Source organism: Rhincodon typus, chromosome 9 (assembly GCF_021869965.1).
Source record: "Rhincodon typus isolate 14 chromosome 9, sRhiTyp1.1, whole genome shotgun sequence".
In the NCBI taxonomy this organism is placed as follows: Eukaryota; Metazoa; Chordata; class Chondrichthyes; order Orectolobiformes; family Rhincodontidae; genus Rhincodon; species Rhincodon typus.
The window spans coordinates 18434991-18459444 of NC_063340.1; the positions used below are offsets into that span (position 1 = coordinate 18434991).

General features: G+C 40.1%; 1 protein-coding gene across 3 annotated transcripts in view; it reads right to left on the reverse strand.

Moving 5' to 3' along the window:
• LOC109935598 (acetyl-coenzyme A synthetase 2-like, mitochondrial) overlaps positions 1–23648 on the reverse strand; it is a 65794-nt gene extending 42146 nt beyond the window's left edge. For all 3 annotated transcript variants that reach the window (XM_048600754.1, XM_048600753.1, XM_048600755.1), the window contains exons 1-5: positions 20415–23648; positions 11754–11850; positions 10264–10463; positions 7859–8034; positions 5013–5165 (exon numbers count right to left, since the gene is read on the reverse strand). In XM_048600754.1, the coding sequence (XP_048456711.1) occupies positions 5013–5165; positions 7859–8034; positions 10264–10463; positions 11754–11850; positions 20415–20793 (1005 nt within the window). In that variant the 5' untranslated portion in view covers positions 20794–23648. The remainder of the gene's footprint in view (positions 1–5012; positions 5166–7858; positions 8035–10263; positions 10464–11753; positions 11851–20414) is intronic.
• Positions 23649–24454: the final 806 nt, after the last annotated feature.

Genomic DNA, 24454 nt, shown 5'->3' on the forward strand with positions numbered 1-24454 from the left:
TTCTTACAGACCTGCAGCTCATTACTATCACACTATCAGAGCATCAGTGTCTCAGGACGCTCAAGGTGTCACGTCAGGTTTTGGTAGACATTAAAAGCATTCTGGACCAGACCTGCAACAGGCTGAACCTGATGGGTGTACTGTGTCTATGCCTGTCAAAATGACCACTGTCCTCGACATCTATGCTTCTAAATCCTTCCAGGGGTCACCTGGAATTATTTGCAGGATCTCACATAATGCATAAGAGAGATTGCTGACTGTTTATTTGCCAAAAGTTTCAACTTCATCTGTAATGACACCAGTCCTAATGGGGAAGCATTCAGATTTGTGACTCTGACAGGTTTGCCATAGTGCAGTGCTGCCTATGTGTGAGAACGAAAGCAACTGCCCTTCACCTAGGAATGTGAGTAAAGGGCTTGCACTCCATCAATATTAAAGAGGTGGGCAACCAACCATCTTAATACCTGGATGCAGAGCTATTTAGAAGATCATCAATGATATCCCTCAAATTCCTGAGGAAAACGGCCTAGAAACAATACAATTAATGTCATATAACCATCGTGTGCCATTAAATAAATTGTTGGGAATACTGAGGGTGCAGTTCAAATGCCTTGATAGATCTGGAAGTGCCCTTTAGCCCACAGCAACCAGGGTATACTAAGCAATTTTGGTGTCTGCTCTCTATATAGCACTGCACTACAGCAAGGTCGGACCTGCAGGAGGAACAAAGGGAAGAACACCTATACAGATGATTCCAAGGAGGAGGAAGATAAGGCAGAAGGTGATGCTGGCAATGTACTACCTGCTGCCCAAGGTGCCCTTATAATTGAGTTTTACTTAGTTTCCACCAATCCACCTATCCAATAAGCAAATACAAAAGGTGTTGTTGCGATTGCTGCTTCACAGTGCTCTGCCACAACCCCACATCTTCCAAGAAACAACCCATAAAGCAATCCTTTAAACAATGAAGCCTCCCCTTCACAGCCCCCATTACTTTGTGTCAGTTACATGAGGTATGTGAAAAATGTGGGGTTGAGTTTTACACAAGAATGACACAAATACTTCCATTATCTTGACTAAAAATATTGTTTTTAAATGTTATGTCCATCCAAAGACAGTACTATATCTAATTAATTACAATGTTGGTCACACTGGCAAAACTAGTAATAGTGGAATATACAAGTCATAACTGAAAAATACTAATCAAAACAAGAAATTATTAATAATTGGAATATACAATAATAAATCATATTCATATAGTGACATTAATATAGGAGACTGTGTCAAGGCATTTATAGATACATTACCAAGCAAGATTCGACACTAAGCCAGATAAGGAGATATTAGGGAAGACAACTACCATTAACTCTATCTATACCTGTCATTATTTTATAAATTTTTATTGGGTTGCCTCGCAATCTCCTACACTCCAGTGAAAAAAGTCCCAGCCTATCCAGCCTTTAGAACTCAAACCTTTCATCCCAGCAACATCCTGGTAAATCTCTTCTGGACCCTGTCCAGCTTAATAATATCCTTCCTATAACTGGGCGACCAGAACCGGATACAGTATTCCAGAAGAGACCTCACCAATGTCCTGTACAATCTCAACATGACTTCCCAACTCCTATACTCAAAAGGACCGAGCAATGAAGGCAAGCGTGCCAAATGCCTTTTTAACTACCCTTGAGCTATCCAGCAACCAATCATATGGTCGTTGTCAGGCTGACAGGGTTTGGCATCCAAAGCTGGTCACAACTCCTCAAGCCAATCGGTAATCTATTGCCGACCCATCTACTAACAGCTTCCCCTACTTTCTCAATAAAGTTACAGTGTAAACATGACTCACACTTCGTTTCAGTAACTTGTTTTTTAAAAGTGCAGCAGTTCTTCCCATAATCATTGGTTTTAAAATGGTCCTTTTCCCAATGCAGTCCACAATGAAAAATACAGTAAAATAAAAAGATGCAGGCTTCATGATGCAAATGGGAGTCAGAGAGATTTACTGTAAGGAAACCCCTCCTCTTATTCATTCACAAGAAGTATACCAGCACCAAAGACAGTCAGGCACTTGTGCCCAGCCTCGGGTGATCCCACAAACTGCAGTGGGAGGCATGCAATTACTGGAAGCCAATAAAAGCAGTAATTCCCTTAACCACTGAGTCAGAAACCCAATGAATTTCAAGGACATTGTTTGCAACTTAGTCCAGGTGTTTTGTACTGATAATTTTACAGTCACAGGCTGTTTGTTCATAGATGCAATATAATCTGAACTGGTTTTATTGACATGAACTTTCACAGTAGTCAGCTCAATATTCTGGATAGATAATACTGCCAAGGTACAAGAAACTTTTTTTCATCAATTTGTGGATGATTCTACTAGAAAAGGAGCAAAACTAGACCTTCTTTTGGGCCATAAGGCAGAGCAGGTGACTGAAATAAAAGTGGGGGAACACTTTGGTCTAGCGATCAAAGTTCTATTTGTTTCAAAATGGTTATGGAAAAAAATTAGCCTTCCATAAAAGTTAAAAGGTTTTAATTGGAGTCAGGCAAATTTTAATGGTTTAAGATAAGAACTTTCAAAAGTCGATCGGAGTAGACTGTTCACAGGTAAAAGGACGCCTGACAAGTGAAGGCGTTGAAGAGTGTGATGACGAGAGTTCAGAGGCAATTTGTTCCTTTTACAATGACGGGTAAGGCTGGTAAGATTAAGCTACAGTAGATGAATAAAGATATTGAGGTTCTAGTCAAGAATAAAAGAAAATCTTATTTTAGATAACTTGGTTCAATTGAATCCCTTAATCAATATGAAGAGTGTAGGGGCATCCTTAAGAGAGAAGTCAGGAAGGCAAAGAGGGATATGAGGTAGCATTGGCAGATTAGGTTAAGGATAATCCAAAGAGACTCTACAAATACATTAAAAGCAAGAAGGTAACTACAGAGAGCGTAGGGCCTCTTAAAGATCAAGGAAGTTGTCTATGTGTTGAACACCAGGAAGTGGGAAAAATACTAAATGAATATTTCACATCAGTTTTTACTGTGGAGGAAGAAATAGAGTCTAGAGAATACAGAGGAATAAACTTTCATGTTTTAAGAACAGTTCACAATACAGAAGAGGAAGTTCAGAGATCTTAGAGAACATTAAGGTGGATAAATCTCCAGGACCTGATCTAATGTATCCCAGAACATTGTGGGAAGTAAGGGAGAAAATTACAAGACCCCTTGCAGAAATATTTGCATCATCTAAAACTACGGGTGAGGTACCTGACGACTGGACGGTGGCTAATATTGTACCTTTGTTTAAGAAAGGTTGCAAGGAGAAACCAGTGAACAACAGAACTATGAGCCTGACTTCAGTTGTGGGTAAATTTTTGGAGGTGATTATAAAAGATAGGATTTTTGGATATTTAGAGAGGCAAAAACTGATTTCAGCATGGTTTTGTGCGAGGAAAATCATATCTCACAAACTTGATTGAGTTTTTTGAAGAAGTTACCAAAAAGATTGATGATGGCAGAGCAGTAGACGTTTATTTGGATTTTAGTAAGGCCTTTGACAAGGTTCCGCATGGTAGTCTAATTAGTAAAGTTATGTCACAAGGGATTCAGGGTAAACTTGCCATTGGATACATAATTGGATTAACAACAGGAAACAGTCAGTAATGCTGAGGGTTGCTTTTCAGACCGGAGGCCTGTGACCAGTGGTGTCCCACAGGGACTTGGTTCTGGGTCCTCTTTTGTTTGCCATTTATATAAATGACTTAGATGAGAGTATACAAGGCATGGTTAGTAAGTTTGCGGATAACACCAAAATTGGTGGCTTAGTAGACAGTGAAGAAGGTTTTCTAAGATTATGAACGGATCTTGATCAAATGGGTTAATGGGCTGAAAAACGGCAGATGGCGTTCAATCTGGATAAATGCAAAGTATTGCATTTTAGTACAACAAACAAGTAGGGCTTATACAATTAATGGTAGGGCCTTGGGTAGTGTTGTAGAACAGAGGAACCGTGGGGTGCAGGTACATAATTCTTTAACATTTATGTCACATACAGACATTTTTTGATTAAAAAAGGTTTGGTGTGCTTGCCTTCATTGCTCAGTTCTTTGAGTATAGGAGTTGGGAAGTCTTGTTGAGGTTGTACAGGACATCGGTGAGGCCTCTTCTGGAATACTGTGTCCAGTTCTGGTCGCCCAGTTATAGGAAGGATATTATCAAGCTGGACAGGGTTCAGAAGAGATTTACCAGGATGTTGCTGGGTATGGAAGGTTTGAGTTATAAAGAAAGGCTGGGTAGGCTGGGACTTTTTTCACTGGAGCACAAGAGGTTGAGAGGCGACCTTATAGAAGTTTATAAAATAATGGGAGGTATAGATAGAGTTAATGTAGTTGTCTTTTCCCTAGGAAGTGGAATTTCAAGACAAGGGAGCACATTTTTAAGGTGAGAGGAGAGAGATTTAAAAAAGACATAAGAGGCAAAATTTTTACACAGAGGATGGTTCACATGTAGAATGAACTTCCTGAGGAAGTAGTGGACGTGGGTACAATTACAATGTTTAAAAGACATTTAGGTAAGTACATGAATAGGAAAGGTTTGGAGGGATATGGGCCAGGAGCAGGCAGGTGGGACTAGTTTAGTTTGGGATTATGTTCAGCATGAACTGGTTCGACCGAAGGGTCTGTTTCTGTGCCGTATGACTCTATGACTCTACATGTCTACATCATCTGCTTTTACAAATAGTAGGAAGTAAAATCACACAAAACATAACATCAAATTATCTGAAAAACACATATACGAGATACTCCTGCAATGTATCTTAACGTAACTCAGAGACTAGCATATATATGTAAAACTTGAATTGAGTTAAGTAATTTAAAATTAGGAACTTTACAGATAAATATTATCTGTGAGGTTGGCCTTTGTACATTAATGTTAACTTAAAGTAAAAGAAATTTCTGTAATCAGTATTAGATACTAGAAGGAAAACATTGAGGCTCACCATACTATTCTACTGATACCTTGTGGGTAATAGATGTATACAGCAGATAACCAGCTTGTGTATGGACCAGACCCTTGGGTTTTCCCGTGCTTCCAGAAGTATACAGCAAGAAGAGAATGTCCTCACTGTCCATGGACTCAGGTTCACATACTGGCTCTTCTTTCTCCATCTCCTGAAGGAGAAAAAAGGCAGATCCTCCCACTGAGCTGATGTTTTATTCCAGGAAAATATGTTTAATAACTGTTCTGTATAATTTAGACATGACAAATGTATGAAAGACACTCTAATGGTAGATTCCATCTACAAAAAACTCTTACTTTGTGTCTGCCCCTTTCTGCATTTTCACCAGAATGACAATGATTAGTGGGGAGGATGATTTAATTAATGTGTGTGTGTTACTGACCTTTCTTGGCAGTTGGATTTACCAGCCTCAGAAAGAGTGTAGACACAGCCATAGGGGTTGCTGAGTACAGAGACAACTTTCTAAAGGCTTTCCTTTGTCCTCTGTACATTGTCCCAGCTACAAAGAAACAAGTAAATGAAACACAGCCCTCAGCCTTCACCCACCAGACAGTCCTCACGCCCATCCATTCTACTCTATTTTCCCAACCAACTACACTCTGCCTCATGTCTTCCATGTCAATGAATATCCATCTACGCACCCCTCCTAGCCCTTCTCACATCCAGTGTGACAACCTATGCCCTTACACCTTCCATGCCAACTCACCCAGGATCCACCACGGGCAGACTTCAGGACCCATGCTGAGTTGAAATAAAATAAAGTTTTTTGTCGTTTGATTATGTCACTAATTAAGAAAAAGTGCTATAATTGATTTTAAAAACTCCCTCATTGCATTTAAGTTCCTTCAATATCTCATCTCTTATAAAAACAAAATTTGTATTCATAGCCTCACGCCAAAATCTTTGTAACTACACAGAGCTGTCAAATAAGTTGTGAATTGACAGGCATCTCACTGTGATAATTATAGTTGTAAAATGAGTCAACCAACACAAGCTGAATAATAATAGCCATCAGGCTTAGGTCAACAGACACTGAAATGGAAGTAGATTTAAATGCAGATTTTTTTTTTAATTTAAAAGTCAAGAGATTTAAATGCCATGACAGCTTGGCAGTTCCAAGGGGGTTTAAATAACTTGGCGGCTTTACAGTTTCAATGAATGTATCCACATTTTACATACATTCACATCTACGTTAAACAATCCTAAATGGCACATAACCCATCCTAACAGTATTCTTGGATCTATCCAAAAGGTTATTTTACCAAAAAGACACTTCAGTGAGTTTAGACCCTCCCTTGAAAAGTATAAAGTCTATAAGTCATGTTTTGGGTGTCTCATTAACGATAATTGGATCTGTTTGAAAGCAACTGCATTTTTACATTTGTAAACAAAAAGGGTATATTTTGGTTTATTTCTTATTTTGGGGTCATCCAGTAAATTTAGTTAAATCCTATGGGAATTGTAACACTTATTTAATCATACTTATAATGTTGGTCATGGAAATGATGGATAAGCATTAAGGAGTCAGGGCTGGAGTTATTCACTGCAGAAATCCTAGGCTTTAGCTGGTTCTTGGAGCCATAGTATTATGTATCTGGTTCAGTTGAGTTTCTAGTTAATGGTAAACTCCAGGATGCTGAAGATGGGGGTATTTAGCATTGGTAATGCCATTGAGGGTCAAGGGGAGATTCACTTGTTGGAGATGGTCAACGCCTAGCACTTGTATGGTGCACCTATTAATTGCCGCTTAGCACCTCAAGCCTGAATATTGTCCAGGTCTTGCTGCTTGCAGACACAGTTTACCTCTTTGCCTGAGAAGTTGTGAATGGAACTGAACATTGGGCAATCATCTGCAAACATCCCCACTCTGACTTTTATGATGGAGAACAGGTTGTGATGAAGCAGTTGAGGATGTCTGGGTCTGGGAGACACTTCCCTTAGGACTTCCTGGAGCTCAGTCCTACTGATGAGATGATGTGCCTCCAGCAACTACAACAGTTTTCGTTTGGGTTAGCTGTGGCTCCAGCCAGTGGAGAGTTTTCCCCTAGCTTCCATTTACTTTAGTTTTGATGTCAGCTTCAGTAAAATGCATATTAAGAGCAAAAACTTTCATCCTGCTTCTGGAATTCAGCTCCTTTGCCTAAGGCTCTTTTGCGGTCTGGAGCTAAATGCCTCCTCATGGAACTCAAATTAAATATAACTGAGCATGTTACTGTTGCTATCACTGTCAATAATGGCATCAATCAAATTGGGCTTTACTAACACTAATGCTTTACTAAGGGAGCACTGCACCCTCAAACGTGCCTTTTTATGGATTCGGTGTTAATCTGAGGTCACATCTACCCTCATGTGGATGTAAAATATGCACTCTGTGAAGATTAGGAACGTTCTTCCCAGAGTCCTGCTCAGTATTTATCATTGAAAGCACATCAATAAATCAGATCAGTTGGTCATTATCACATTGTGTTTGTGGCACTTTGCCATGAGCAGACTGGCTGCATGAGTTACCAGCAAAAATGACAACTTCTCACTTCGAAGTGCTTACTTCAAAAGTACTTGATTGTATATAAAGCACTTTTTGGGATGACCTGAGGTCATGAAAGGTGATGCACAAATGCAAGAATTTCTTTCTTTCTCGAAAGCCCTGTGACTTTCCTACTTTGATTATATCTAATTGTCAACATCTACGTGTTCCACTGTTAACAATGGATACTACACAATAACATTAAGTAACAAACTTTGCAAAGTTACAGCTTTTAATAATTTCAAATTTTAAAAATATAAAGCTACCAAGCACAAAAAAGCTTCTTTAAGTTCAGAGATATTACTTTAATGAAGACTTACTTCTTCGAGCGGTATGTCGATATTGCTCATAGGAACCTTGCTGTCTGTTCTCTGTGCCACAAAGATGCATTTTACTGTGGGACATGACTTTACAGCCTCATCCACCACCTTCTTTAGCTCAATAACACGACCACCACGTACTCCTTGATTGCAGGTGATAACAGCCTTGCATTGGGCTAGTTAGTCAAAGACAAACACTGTTATAATACACTGCGTTTTTAAAAGAATTGCAAAAGATTTGTAATTCTACAGCTAGGAAACTAGATCAAAATAAAAGAAAAGGTCACAGAGCTATGTGACATGTTTCAAGTCAGCTGTAAAAAGGCTGACATCCAGTGGTCTTGAATAACATTCAGTATCCAGGCAGCTGCCTGAACCAGGTGTTAGGCCCTGTGTGTATGTTAACACTCCTTCCAGACATTAAGCAAAACTCTGTGGAGTCAGTGCTTTCCTCGGGCTTTCTAGAGTTTGATATAGCCTCTAGCATATGCTGGCTCTGAACAGGCTGGCTATTCTACGTTCTAAATTAATTTTAATCCAAATATTGTCATCATAATGTGGTTCTTAAATTGTCCAGTAATCTGTGAGACTTCTTGTGACACTGTTGCATGATTTAGAATATAAATGTTTGTCAGTGGGTTCAGCAGTACCCTTGCTCATTGTGCTGTTAACCACATCCTGGTTACACAAATATACTGCCTGCCACTGTGAACCCAGTCTCACCATCCCCTCATAGCAGCAGCCCAGCCTGTGAAGTGGCAGGATGTGGAGGCTCCATTTAGAATACATATCTTGTTGCCTCAAACTCAAATGAGGCCAGGACATCCAAATCATGAAGATTTTTTTTTGCCATCTCAAACAGTCACTGATCAATATGTCTGTTAACTTGACCACATTGCATTTCAAAGAATAATCTGTCCAGTTACATTAGAACCTTGGCTCATTATTTTCTGAAAAGAGACTATTGCTTGAATAGTGAAAGCTAAGTGATCCATTGGAAACAGAAATGAATTTGAACAGTTTTGCGTATGATCTACTTCCCCAACACAAAAATAATCCAAAGCTGATATGTAATTCAAGATGACTATCTAATGTAATACAAGTAAAATTACAGAACTGTTCCTTACTTTTCCTGTGTAAACTCTATTTTCATCACACAAGTAACTGATGAATGGACTCTCTAACTTCAAATAATGTTGATCCTGTTAATGTTGATCTTGCTTCGTGCACCTCCTGTGCAGTATAACCTGTATGTCTCACACTGTCTAAGCACCCTAAGTTCTGTATGTCCTTGCTTGCTATGATCTGCCTGTGCTGTTTTGCAAACAAAGCTTTTCACTACACTTAGGTACATGTGACTATAATCAATCAAGTCAAATCAAATTAAAACAGCATATATATTTTCTTAAATATAAACAGAAAATGCTGGAAATTGTAATGATCGTGACCTGAAAGATTAACTCTGCTTCTCTCTCCCCAGATACTGTCAGACCTGCTGAGCATTTATGTTTTTATTTTAGATTTCCAGCAACTACAGTGCTTTGTTTTCAGATATATATTTCTTTAATGGGATTGCAGATTTTCTCCATTTCTTTGATTATCCATTAAACTGTAGACAGAATGGGACATTGCAGATTAATTAAAAGTCCTGAAGAAGGGTAATATCCGAAACTTTGACTGCTGCTTTCCTCCAGATTCTGCCTGGTCTGCTGTGTTCTTCCAGCCTCCTATTTGTCTACTTTGGATTCCAGCATCTGCAGGTTTTTTTTGTCTCCAATCAAAACTGTTGATTGGTAAAGTGATATCAGTTAAACAAATGCACCTTGCAGACCGATGAGTAGGGAATAAGCCAGATCAATATTCCCTCTAAGTATTTTTTGGGGTGCAGACTTCTGCAGCCACAACTTCCAAAACTGTAAGTCAATGCATCAGCAAACTGGCATACATGGGAACTTGTGTAGCTGTGTGACTGCACAACTTAGAGGGAACGTTGGTCCAGATACAAGATTTTTACATTCTTTCAAATGCAGCATTTGTTGCCTGTCCATAAATGTCCTTAACAACTCAGTGTTTGCTAATTTATTTTAGATGGCCATTGCTGTGGGTCTGGAGTCACATGTAGGCTAGGCCAGCAAATTTCCATCCTTAAAGTATGTTAGTTAATCATTGTTACAATCAATGATCGTTTCATGGTCACCATTATTAAAACAAGCTTTTAATACCAGGTAGTTATGAATTTCTTGAATTTAGATTTGAATCCATGCCTCCAGAGCAGTAGACCAGGCCTGTGGATTACGAGGTAGTGGCGTTACCTATGCCACCATCTGCCTGCTTCAATCGAAAATGGACGTTTATTTTAAAACAAATTAATCAGAAAAGAAAGTGAAAGATTTTCGTTGACCTACCATCAGAGATCCTTTCACTCAGCGCACGGCTGCTGAAACCTGCAAACACCACTGTGTGCACAGCACCAATCCTAGCACAAGCCAACATTGCAGCTATACCTATGGGAGATACTGGGAGATAGATAGCAACTCTGTCCCCTTTCTGCACCCCATGACGCTTCAAAGTGTTGGCCAGTCGACATGTGGTCTCCAAAAGTTCCCTGTAACACAAAACATCCAGTTACTAATCACTGGGGAGAGGGCGGGCACATGTAGTTGTGGGCAAATCCTCAGTGTCCATCAGGTACCAGGACAGCAGTTAAAAATGGAGCAGGTTAAAATTCGAAAATGGCTGATTTTACAGAGGAGTGAGGAGGCTGCCTGAATTGACAGGAGCCTCGTAAATGTATGCACAATGGGGGTCTTTTCTTTGTCGGCATCCTGTCACTAAGTCACGTGCACAGTACACAGACTTAACCAGCTAGCTCACAGCCAGTTTCTCGAATAAGAAGACTCTCTAATACTCCTGTTTCTTTTTATATTGCCCCACACTACCACTGCACTGAAAGGGGGCTAGCAGTAGTGCTTACATTTTCCACAAATCACCTGTGGCTGCAGTGTTTTCCACCAAGGAAGCACCCACGTGGCTAACAAAACATTTACAAGCAAAGCCTGATAAGGGCAATGCTTGCATGAAAAAAGTGTAGGGGGAGGGGGTAGGGAGAACACAATGGGGTTCTATTAAGTAATTGGCATTCAACCCCAATTTAACCCATCAGAAGTTGCTCTAACAGCTATATACAGGATTAGAGTTTGAAGAGGCTTTTCCAAATGATTTAAAACTTTGCTTTGTTTTACACTTCCCCAGCAGTAAGTATACTTCCAGACATCATAAGTGAATTGCAGCATGCCTCTGACCTGGAATTGAATTGAATTGAATCATTTATTGTCACGTGCATTCAATGTCAAAATATAGTGAAAAGCGTGTACCTTTGCCATACAGACATGGCACCATTCACATTAACATCTAGAATAAGGTAAGAAGTTTCTATCTTCCCTCCCATTGAGAGTAAGAAGCAATTATTTTTATTTCTTGTGACAATTCCATATTCATGTCAAAATATGAGGCTCACACTCTGAACCAGATAGTTATTATCAGTTCACATTTTATTTGTTTGTGGAATGTGGGAAACACTGGCAAGGTCATATTTATTATTCATCTGTCCTTGCCCTGAGAGTGTAAAGAGGAGTTTCAGATTGGAGTCATGTGTAGGCTGGATATGGTATTCCAAGGAAGGATACTAGCTTTAATCATGATAAACCAGTGGTCTTAGATTAATCAAATTAATTAATTTATTCAATTGCACATCTTTCACATATTTGATTGAATTTAAGGTTATTTACTAAACTGCTTTCAAGTCCCACCTGCTCCAGAGGTGTATAATTACATCTCTAAACAGGTTGATTAGAGAAAAATAGTTTAAAAGGCTAGTGTGTACTAAAGGTTGTACCTGTATGTAACCCTTATTTCGGTGCCTGGTTCATCCCTCTCCCAGATCAAAGCCACTCGGTCAGGATACTGGTTGACATGACGATCTAAGCAATTCACTGAGAAAAAAAGGTTATTACAAAAGGTTAAATAATAACTGTTAGAGGTGACAGTGGATGCAAAAAAATCTACAAACAGCTTGCATTTTTCGTGCATTTAACAACAACTGTCAACATCGTAAAATATCCCAAGATGCTTCACAAGATTGTTACCAAACAAAATGTGACAACTAGCCAGGTAGGGAGATAACAGGCCAGGTGGCAAAAAGCTTGGTAAAAGAAATAGGTTTTAAGGTGGGTCTTAAAAGAGGCAAGACAGGCAAAGGTGTTTAGGGTTATACTGCTGTGTGCTACATTATATATACTAACTGCATCTCCATGGAGGTTTGTAGGAACAATAAATATGTCATCATATAAAATAAACATAGAGAGGGGCTTACACAAATGGCATGAAAATTCTTTTCTAGAAATCCACTCCAGACAACGAACATGTTAATACATTTACTTCACGCAGATAATGCCTGTGCTTATCTTAGAATCTCACAATACAGAATTAGGCTATTTGACTCATCATTCACGTGTTGATTCTTTGAAGGAGGTATTCAGTTAGTTCTAGTGCTTCATTCTTTCTAATACTGCCGTGAAAATCTTTCCATTTCAGGTATATATCTGTCTCCCTTTTGAAATTTACTACTGCATCTAATTTCACCATCCTTTCAGGCACTTTAATCCAGATCACAATAAACAGCTCTGCCAAAGACATTCTCCTCACTTTTTCCCTGGTTCTTTTAGTCAATTACTTTAAATTGCTGTCCTCCAGTTAACAACCTATTTCTTTCTGTGCATTTAACAGAGTATATTGACCTAAATGTGCTTTATAGAAGTGTAATTGTACTAAAGTTGACAATATGCCAAAGACAGAGATATCAGAAGGGATGATAAAAAGCTCAAAAGTGGATTTTATGATGTGTCTTTAAAGAGAGGGAGGGAAGAAATAACAGGGTTTACATTCCCAATGAGGAATTTCAGGGCTTAGGGTCCAGATGACCAAAGGCAGATGACCAGCAATTTTGTGGTGAAGTAATTGGGAGATATGCAAGTAATCAGAATTGAAGACCACATCTTTCAGTGATTAAAGGGCTAGTCAAGGTTACACAGATATGGAGACGCAAGGCCATGGAGAGATTTAAATACAAGAATAAGAAGAGGTCCAGGCTCTGGGGGCTAATGTAAATCAGCATGCACAGTGGTAATGGGTGAAAAAAACTTAGCACAAATTATGAAATGGGCAGCAGAGCTTTGGATGAGTTGATGTGTAATGAAAAATGGGTCACTAGTTGGACAGCACTGGAATAGTCAAATGTATTGATAACCAAAGGAAAACCCTCCACAATTAAGTCGCAAGCAGCAAGGTCCCAAGTGGGAAACTGAGCCACTTGTGGCAGGATATCAATTAGGCGTATTGAGCAAATTGACATAAATTAACCTTCAGCCCACCAGAATTTAGGGATTGAGTTAAAGTTACATGGCTTACCCAAGGTTTCTGAAAAGCATCCAGCTAACTGTTCTGGGTTTCCAACAGTCTACAAGGGTGGTCTTTCATTGCCGTCACGCTGTGTCCAATTAACGAATGTGGCATGGGGAATGATGGCTGCCTCCGAAAGGCACCACAAGCCATTGCCTCTAGTCTCCTGCCCGCACTCTAGGGTCTCCTCCCTGTGATGACTAACATACATCCAACTCAACCAAGTCCAGGGATCTAATGGCAATCCCTGGTGAAGTTCCTGAAACAAAACTAACAGCATCCTCACTTGAGCTGACACTGGCAGCAATGCAGAGCTGCCATTCTTTCAAAAGGTGAAATTTCTGCCACTGGAGTCCTAAATCCTGGCGAAGGCTTGACACTGGCCAATTAAATGCCTGACGGGCAATTAGTTTGGCTAGGCCTTCCCCACAGAATCAACGTGCGTTACCCACTAGTTTTCCAAACTGTTGTGGGGGACCCATGTCAGGAACGTTAAATCCTGCTGAAAGTTAGAGTTGGGGAGGGGCTAGAAGTGATAGTCTTGGTGATGGAGAGGATATGGGCGATTTTCTGTCTTAGGTTGTATTTTCAGTATTTCGAAGTTTATTTCTTAGTTTTAACTGTAGGTGAAAAACTATCAATGGGAGAAAAGCTATGATGGATAAATTATAAATGCACTTTAAATTCAACAGAAATTAAATCTCTTTTGAATGTATAATTTATGCAGTCAGAAAACTTGTTAAGAATTAGTAGAGCTTTATATTACTCATTCGTGCCTACAACGACCTTCATAACCTATGATCTAATTACATTACTTTGACCTCCTCCCCACGTCCTGTTTCTGGTTGTTTAGTTGTGTACTAAACACGTGACCATAATCCAGAAGGAAAATATGCTTTATTTATCATGACAGACTTTGAACAAATGTCATTTGGCTATGATCCACAGAATACTTCAACATTCATCACTGGGAAGAAAAGGCAATAAAAGCTCACTTTCAGGAATGAGTTATATTCCAAATGGCATTGTTGCACTATGGTGACACTACAGTGTAAAGTAATCGGTAAACCTAAAATTGTCTCACACTCAAGTTACTGATTTCTTTTCCAAAGCAGTTCTTTCTTATAGTAGTCAGCTGCTGTAAAACTGGTTTTACCCTGTGGTCTGACTGTAACTGGATTAATCAGTATAATCTGACTGTTCAAAGCCATGGCCACACTCCATCAGGATTGCTACATTCAGATTTGGGTATGGCACCTTAGAAAGAATATATTAGCCATGGTTGAAGGACTATTTATTCACCAGAATGATACCAATTTTAAAGGATTGGTTTATGAGAGCAGGTTGCATAAACTTGGCTTGTATTCCCTTAACTTTAGCAAATTTTTAAAATGATCAGAGTTTAGCAGGATAGATATGGAGAAACTGTTTCCTTTACTAGAGGAATCGTGAACAATATCTTAACATTCAAGCAAGGTAATTTGGGAGTGAAATCAGGTACAGTTTTTCACACACAGTATAAAATGAAATTTTACATCTGGTTTGAAAGGGAGAAGAGTGGATCTAAGACTAGTTTTTTAAACTTAAATAAGGACAACTATGTGGGCATGAATGCTGACCTAGCTGAAGTGAACTGAATACAAGACTAGGGATAAATTCATAGAGAAGCTGTGGCAGACTTTTAAGGGGATATTTTAGAATACTTAGAATAAGTATGTTCCTACTAGCAAGAAAAATTCTAGGCGAGGATCCACATGTATGGTGAACTGAAGAAATTAAGGAAAGCATACAACTTAAAAAGCACGTAATTGCACAAAGAAGAGTGACAAATCAGATGACTGGACAGAATATAGAGATCAGCAGAAAATGACTAAAAGATTAATCAAGAAAAAGAAATTAGAGTATAAGAAGAAGCTAGCTCGAAATACAAAAATGGATTGCATGAGTTTCTATTGGTAATTTAAAAAATAGAGTGTAAGTAAAATGAGTGTTGGATCTCTAGTCAGTAGCAGTGTGGAGAAGTAGATAATAACGATATGGCAGATGAAACAAGCAAATATTTGCTTCAGACTTCATTCTAAAGGAGACAAAAATATTCAAGCAATAGCTATAAATCAGGAGGAGAGAGGGACTTAGTGAAATTACAATCGTTAGGGAAATGTTAATGAGCAAATTGAGGGAGCTGTGGGTTGTCAGTCTTTGGGTCCTGATGGACTTAATCCTCATGTTTTAAGAGAGGTAGCTAGTGAAGTAGTGGATGAGTTGGTCTTAATTTTCCAAAGTTTGCCTGACCCTGGAAAGGTTCCATCCGAATGGAAAGTAGCAAATATAACTGCTCAATTTAAGAAGGACAGAGGCAAAAGACAGGAAGCTATCAGCCAGTTAGTTTGTTGTGTGTCATGAGAAGGTGTTGGTATTAATCCTTTACGAATTTATACCTGGGACTCAGAAAACCAAAAGGTAATTAGGAAGGGTCAGCAAGGTTTGGTGAAAGAAAATCATGTTTACTGGAATTATTTGAAGGAATACTATGTGGAGGTCAAAGGAAAGCCTGCAGGTGATTTCACAAGGTGTCATGTTAGCAGTTATTGTGAAAACGAGGAACTCAAGTTGTTTGGGTGAAATAACTACACAGAGGCCAGTATCCCGTCACCAAGCCACACTTTATTTACTTGTGTACAGTACATTGGCTGTAGCCCAGCCGGCTCAAAGTCAGTCCCCTCTACTGAGGAGATTCTAATCTCCTGGTGATATTGGTCAGCCAGGGCTTTCCTGACTGGCCCAGGTTAACAACACTAATCAAGGATCTTGTAGTCAACAAGATCTAGCTGGTTCCAATCACTATCGTGCGTAATACTTTAGCATGGATACAAGATTTGCTGGCTGGCAGAAAACAATAAGTATGCATAAGTGGGTATTTTCTGATTGGCAATATGTGATGAGTGGTTCCCATTGGGGTCTGTGCTGGGGCCTCATCTTTCACAATTTAAGTTAATGACATAGATGTGGGGAGTGTAGACATCATAGCTAAATTTCCAGAGAACACAGAAATAGGTAGAAAAGAAAATATGTTGTAAAGAAGACATAAGAGAGTTGCAAACGGATATAAATGTATTGAGTGGGGGGAAAAAAAGTCTGGCATATGAAATAGTCTAAGAGAAAATGTGAATTTGTTCACCATGGCAGGAGAAATAAAGATGCAGAGCATTATTGAAATGGAGAACAACTGCAGAATTCCAAGTTGCATTATAGTGTACAAAGCACAAAAAAAAATGGAGGTACAGCAATAATTATGAAGGCTAATGGAATTACTATCCTTTACTACAAGAGGAAGTGAACATAAATAAAGATGTTATGCTTCAATTATACAGAGCATTAGGGAGACCACATTTTGATGTCTGTATGCATGGCTCAGTCTTCTAATTTGAGGAAGGATGTAAATGCATTGCAGGCAGGTCAGAGAACATTTTCTTGATTGTCAGTTGTAATGAGAAAGTTGTCTTATGAGAAGAATTTGGCTGGGTTTGTTTCCATTGGAGTTTCAGGAGTGAGGAATGTCTTGACAGAAGAATAAAAGATGGTCTTGCGAAGGTGGACATGGAAAGGTGTTTCCTCTCATGAGTGTATCCAAAACTAGGAGTTACAGCTTAAAAATTAGGGAATTCCCTTTTAGGACAAAGATTTTTCTCTCTCTCAGAGGGTTGTGCAGCTTTGAAATTCTCTGCCTCAGAAGATGGAGAAGGCGGAGTCTTGAATAGTTTTAAGGTAGAGATAGATAGTTGTGAGGGAAGAGATTGGGAGATTATCAGAGGTAAAGGCAAATATGGAATTCAAAACACGAAGAGATCAGCAGTGATCTTGTGAATAATGGTGCAGACTCGAAGGGATGAGTTGCCTACTTATTCTCCTAAATCATATGTCCATGTAATGGAAATTTTAAACATTCTCCTGGAAAGGTTGTGTGGGCATTAGCACAATTTAAATTTTCAAGATTGAGATTAATAGATTGTTTTAGTTAAGACATCACTAATCACAAAGGAATCTTTCACAATGTTAGGATATCCCAAAGCAAATTACAGTCAATTAAGTAATTTAGAAGTGTAGTCATTGTTTTAGGCAGGAGATTCATCAGGCAATTTTGCACCACAGGATTTCCACAAACAGCCGTTTAAGTGCCTAATTTGGATCAATCTGTTTTCTAGTGCTGACTGAGCAATAAAGGTTGGTCTTTTAACACAATGGCGTCTTTTTTACTGTGTTACTATACACACCCAGGCCAGCTGATTTGGTTAAAATATAAGCACTATTGCTGGGCCTCCTTTGGGTGCAGAGGTAGTATTGGGGAATTATATATAAAAAAAAGAAAAACAGGGAAAATTCAGAGAGTCTCCTCACAATAAGAAAAAGTAAAGGTTTGTCCAGAGAGCAAAAATAAGGATAAAAGAACAAAGGTTGGTCTTCCCCCCTCAGTTTTGAGGTTTGCAATGCCCATAATAGGTTTTGTTTGTAAATATTTAATTGGTTCCACAGGGGGATTAATGATGGTGGTTAAAAAAAACAAAAAAAATGACATGTCAAAAGCTGATCACAATTCAAATGGACACATAGTTTCACAGGTGCTTGAGCAGAAAATGCCCAGAATTATAATATTTAAGTTATTTTTCTCTGGGGACTTGAGAACATGCACAATGGTAGCACTCCTCAGGGCTCACACATACAATATGGGCTGCTGCTACCCTGGGCACTACCTTCTACTCAATGATCACCACCATTCCCCGCCTTGGACCTGTGACTTACCCACTATCCACCACTGCATTGACTGACATTTGTTGAAGGGACCTTTCAAGTTCCTTGAAAGTGGCATTGCATGTAGACAGCGTCGTGAAGAGGGGTTTGGCATGCTTGCCTTCATTGGTCAGAGCATTGAGTATAGAAGTTGGGACATCATGTTGTGGCTCTACAAGACATTGGTGTTACCACTTTTAGAATATCCTGGTCATCCTGCTGTAGGAAGGATGTTGTTAAACTGGAAAGAGTGCAGAAAAAATTCACAAGGATGTTGCTGGGACTAGAGCTTTTGAGTTATAAGGAAAGGCTGGATAGGTTAGGACTTTTTTCCCTGGAGTGCCTAAGGCTGAGGGGTGATCTTGTAGAGGTTTATAAAATCACAAGGGGCATAGATAAGGTGAATAGCCAAGGTCTTTTTCCAAGGGTAGGGCAGTCCAAAACTAGAGGGAATAGTTTTAAGATGAGAGGGGAAAGATTTGAAAGGGACCTGAGGGGTAAATTTTCACTGAGAGGGTAGTGCATGTATGGAATAAGCTGTCGGAGGAAGTGGGAGACCTGGGGACAATTACAGCATTTAAAAGACATTTGGACAGATACACAAATACGAACGGTTTTGAGGAATATGGGCTAAAGGCAGGCAAATAGCACTAGTTCATTTTGGGATATCTGGTTGGCATGGAAGAGAAGGAGCCAAGGGACTGTTTCCGTGCTGTATGACTCTATGACTCTATTGATGCAAGCTTGTGGCACAGAAATGAAGCCTAGCCTGTGAAACAGAACAGGCCTCGCGAAAAGGACATCCCTTATCTGTTAGTATTGAATGCAATTGAATGCTGGCTTGTGTTTGCAGCACACTTTTTTGTCATAGGTCATGACAAATTGATACAATGTTAAAGGAAAAAGCATATAAATTCTGGGCTTTCACAATAGATGCACCGGCGTGACTTAAACCCCAAAGTGTCATGACAGGAGAAGGGGTTGTTAAAAATTTTAAAAATACGAAAATTAAAGCCCACCTACTCAAGAGTACCATTTCCATTTTTCAGGGAAGCTGCTGGAGAAAGTGATGCAAGTCCAGTCATTTAAATGTGCCTCAAATTTAAGTAAAGTTTTATTGTTAATATCCAGGGCTCCAGAAGCCCAGCAGCTGCAGAAAGGTGAGAAGGATTGGATTCATTAGATAAGTGTCTTTACAGTCTTGCTTGTAGGGAGGGGGAGAAAAATGTGCTATCCCCAGCTCTCAAGCATACTTACAATAGTTCCCTTATGCTAACAATCCACCTGCAATGTCCTCTCCAGCATGTTCCCTCCGCCCCCCTCCGCGCCACAACAATCTCATCATGACCCACCCACTCACTCCCAGAACGACATGACCTGTATTTGTCAACAAACATTTTTCCGGAAGAAAGCAGCTAAAAACATCCAACATCTGGAAATCAACAGTGTTCCAATATTTCCTCCACTTTCTTTACAATTGATGCTTTTCGTTTGTTGTTTAATATTTGTTTGTCTCATTTGCATTCAGTCAGTTTTGCGTTTTAAATTGGGCATTAACTCAGGGTTTTATAATGGAAAAGATAAATGCTCTGCAATATTCATTGGAACCAGTTATTTTGAAACTGTATGTGGTACAGTTGCCAATCAATTTTGTTGAAAGCTGCACTGCTCTGGAGTCTCAGTTTAGATTTCACTGTACCTAATTTGCCTGCCACGTTTCCAATATTACAACAATGACTGTTTTTCAATTATGCTTTCAGTGTAAAACATTTCAGAGTCCTGATATCGTGGAAGGTGCTAACTGCAGGTCCTTCTTACCGTTCATAATTTTAACTGTATGGCAGACTGAACCTGAAGTTCTGTACGTAAAAAGTTGACAGTTTCAACGTTGTAAACTAAACAGTGGTAACAACAGGTTTGTTTTAAAAATATAACGAATCATCTCGACATCTCTTAGCAAACAGAGAAGTGTTAAAATTCACCTTCATTTTCATTGTCATGATTCCCTAATCTGCAAAATATTTCCACTTTCTGCATCAAAAGGGATTTGTTTTTCTTTATCTTAGACACAACATTCATAGATCAGTATTTCATCATTGCGATCGCCATTTTTGGCGGAATATTTCGTAAAAAAAGTATATTAACGACTCTAAGAAATGCAATCATTTTTATAAGCCAACGTTTATTTGGGATGGAGACTATCGGTCTGGGATGTTTTTGCCCACTATTTTTCAGGTGTTTATCAGAAAATGAAATGTTCAGAAAGTACAGACCACAATTTAAAAAGATATGGGTGGTTGTTTTGTTTTTGTACCTGACACGTTGAGTTGTCCTCCCCGGAACCAGGCGATGGAGCCTTTGCTGAAGTCACAATCGTGAACCCGCTGAAAGAGCCGGTTCCACAAGAGTCTCTTCTTGGCCAGGGTCCCCCAGAAAGTTTCGGGATCTTTAATGGCGAAGTCCAACAGATCGGCGTAAGATTTTACCCCAGAGAAGGAGCTGGATTCTGGCAGGAATGAGCTGATGTTAGGGGCTGGAGAAGTCGCGTGAAACGTTCGGATCTTGTTCGGGTCCAAGCCCTGGGCACAACCCCTCGCCCTGACTGCAGTCCTCTTGTTGACACATGCAGAGGGTAGTGGGCAGCGTCGGAAGGGAATCCGTAGCAGGCGGCTGCCCCCCACGATCGCTGCCATGACCCAGACTCTGTCACGAGAGTTTGCCGAAACACTGTCTTGTTGGGAGGGAGCAATGTGCAAGTCAGCGCTGGGCGGAGATTCCTGGGGAAGATTCCTTGTAAAGTGAAGCTGCCTTCCACGCAGATTGGGTCAGAGTCCTGCCCAAAAGAGGAAGCTGTGCAACATGAAGAAGGTTGAGCTGAAAGAGGCCCTCTGGAGGTAAGGATCGCGAGGGATCTGCAAGACATACTGCAGAAAGAAGAATGGTGTGAGGGGAGCTGAAATGCATGGATTATCGACACGCCTGAAGTCACAAGAGCAAGTTGACATCACAAAGCAACTTTGTTTCGGGGGAGGAGATGGCCCAAAGCTATTATCGCTAGATTATCAATCCACAGACCCAGGGAATGTTCTGGGGACCATGAAACCAGTGTCGACTGTTGGGAAAACCCATGTGGTTTCACCAATGTTCTTCCAGGAAGGAAATCTGCAATTCTCACCCACAGCAACGTGGTTGACTCTCAACTGCCCTCTGAAATGGCCTAGCAAGCCACTCAGTTGTAAGTTCTCCACAAAGAAATGAAACTAGACAGACCACCTGGCATCAACCTAGACCTGGGAAACGACAAGAGCATAAATAGCCCTGTTGACCCTGCAACTTCCTCCTTACTAACATTCGAGGTAGTGTCAGTTAGCTCAGTTGGCTGGTTTGTGATGTAGATTGATGCCAACAGCATGGGTTAAATTCCTGCACCGGTTGACATCACCGTGAAGGATTCTACTTCTCAATCTCTCCTCTCTCCTGAGGCAATGGTGACCCTCAGGTTAAACCACCACCAGTCATTTCTCTCGAATGGGAAAGCAGCTGTATATCTGGTAGGGCTATGGTGATTTGATCATTACGTTTTTACTATCATCTAGGGGCTAGTGCCAAAATTGGGAGAGCTGTCTCACACACTTGGTGAAGCAACACCCTGACATAGTCATATTCATAGAATTATATCTTACAGACAATGTCTCAGACACCGCCATCACCATGCTTAGATATGTACTGGTCCCACCGGCAGGACAGGCTCAGCAGAGATGGTGGCACAGTTGTTTACAGTCAGGAGGGAGTTGGCTTGGGATTCCACAACATTGACTGTGGACAATGAAGTCTCGTGGCATCAGATCAAGCATGGGAAAGGAAACCTTCTATTGATTACCAAGTTCCGACTTCCCTCACTACCCTGCCTGACACAGATATAGGATAGTATCGGTAAGAGTGATCATCATGCAGTCCTCTTGAGTCCTCCTGTGTTTACATTGAGAATACTCTTCATTGTGTTCTGTGGTGCTATCCATGCTCAATTGGATAGATCTAGTAACTCAGGGTTGGACATCTATGAGGCACTGTGGCCAATCAACAGCAGAATCATACTCCAACACAATCTGTAACCTCACAGCCTGGCATATCCCAAAATCTACCATTAGCATCAAACTAGGGCATCACCCCTGATTCAATAAAAAGTGCAGGAGGGCATGCCAGGAGCAGCACCAAGCATGCCTGAAAATGAACCAAACAGGATTACTTGCATGCCAAACAGCATAAGCAGCAAGTGATAGACAGAGCTAAGTGATCCCATAATCAACAGTTCAGACCCAAACTCTGCAATCCTGCCACATCTTGTCTTGAATTGTAATGAACAATTAAACAACTCACTGGAGGAGGAAACTCCACAAATATCCCTATCTTCTATGATGGAAGAACTTAGCACATCAATATAAAGCCAAGGCTGAAATATTTGCTACAATCTTCTGCCAGAAGTGCCAAGTGGGTGATCAGTCTTGGCCTCCTCTGGTTGTCCCCAGCATCACAGATGCCAATTTTCAGCCAATTCAATTCACTCCATGTGAGATCAAGCAACAACAGTTGGAAGCACTGGCTACTGCAAAGACTATAGGCCCTGACAATATTCCAGCAATAGTACTGAAGACTTGTGCTCCAGAACTTGTCACCCTAGCCAAGTTGTTCCAGTGCGGCTACAACACTGGCATCTACCCAACAATGTGGAAAATTGCCCAGTTATGCCCTGTACATAAAAAGCAGGACAAAACCAATCCAGCCAATTTATTGTCCCATCAGTCTACGCTCAATACTGGTAAAATGCTATCAAGTAGAACATGCTCAGCAATAACCTGCTGATTGATGTCCAGTTTGAATTCTGCCAGGGCCACTCAGCTCCTGACCTCATTAGGGTATTGATTTAAACATGGAGAAAAGAGCTGAATTCCAAAGGTGAGGTGAGAGTGATAGCACTTGACATCAACGTCATATTTGACTGAGTGTGGCATCGAGGAGCCCTACCAAAACTGGAGTCAGTGGAAATCAGGAAAATTCCTTGCTAATTGGAGTCATACCTGACACATAGGAAGATGAATTTGGTGATTGGAGGTCAGTCATCTCAGCTCCTGGTTTCTGCAGGAGTTCTTCAGGGTAGTGTCCTAGGCCCAACCATCTTCAACTTCTTGAACAATGACCTTGCTTTCATCAAAAGGTCAGAAGTGGGCATGTTTGTGAATGATTGCACAATGTGCAGCACTATTCATGACTCCTCAGATACTGATGCAGTTCATATCTAAATGCACAAGACCTGGACAATATTCAGGCTTGGACTGAAAAGTGGCAAGTAAAGTTTACACCACACAAATGCCAAGCAATGACCAATAAGAGACAAATCTGCCTACTGCCCCTTGACATTCAAGGCACTATTACATCCTGGGGGTTACCATTGACCAGAAACTCAACTGGATTTGTTATATAAATACAGTGTGGAAGAATTGTGCATTTGTTTATATCAAGCATTGTAACTCATTTATAATGGAACAAACTTGCAAAAAAATGCTGTGAAAGCTGAAGCTTATTTAAAACAGACACAGTGAATCAGGTGTGATAATGTGGACTATTGATCAGCTGAATTTGTGATTGTATGTAAATATCATAGGGTTGATTGGATGACGTAAAGCTATTGCTTAGGTCAATGTTCTTAAAAGCAAGAGATAAGTCTCCTTCTCAGGAACACAATCAAGTCCTAATAAAGTAATTGATAAAACCAAGGTAGAAAACATATCACATTTGTAATATTTGCCAGTGGTCAAACTGATATTTCATGCACACTAGTTAGTGTCAAAGTTTGAATGTACAGCATCTTTGTATGGACAAAATATATATATTTTTAAATTCCTCACAGCAGGGAAGAGGTCATCTGTTCAATGGTTAGAAGTTGTGTCAGGGCAGGCTGATCTCCAGACAAGTCCACTTGAACAGACAAGTCCAGGTAAACAGGTTCACTTGTGATTACAAGTAATGTATGGATAGGATTTTTGCAGTTTTGCTGTAGTCTCCTTTGCTTGAACGTCGGGTATATTTTGGGTATATTTTGTTGTTAGAGCTGTCTTAGGTTATTAATATCCAGGGTAAATCCAAAGCACAAGAAAGGTGGGAATAAAAGCATACACTATTTACATTCTCACTGTCCACACAGATACCCTGAAACTGTCCATATTCTTACTGTCCACACTGACACCCCAGAAACCGTACCCATTCTCACTGTCCACACTGATACCCTGAAACTGTACACATTCTCACTGTACACACTGACACCCCAGAAACTGTACCCATTCTCACTGTCCACACAGA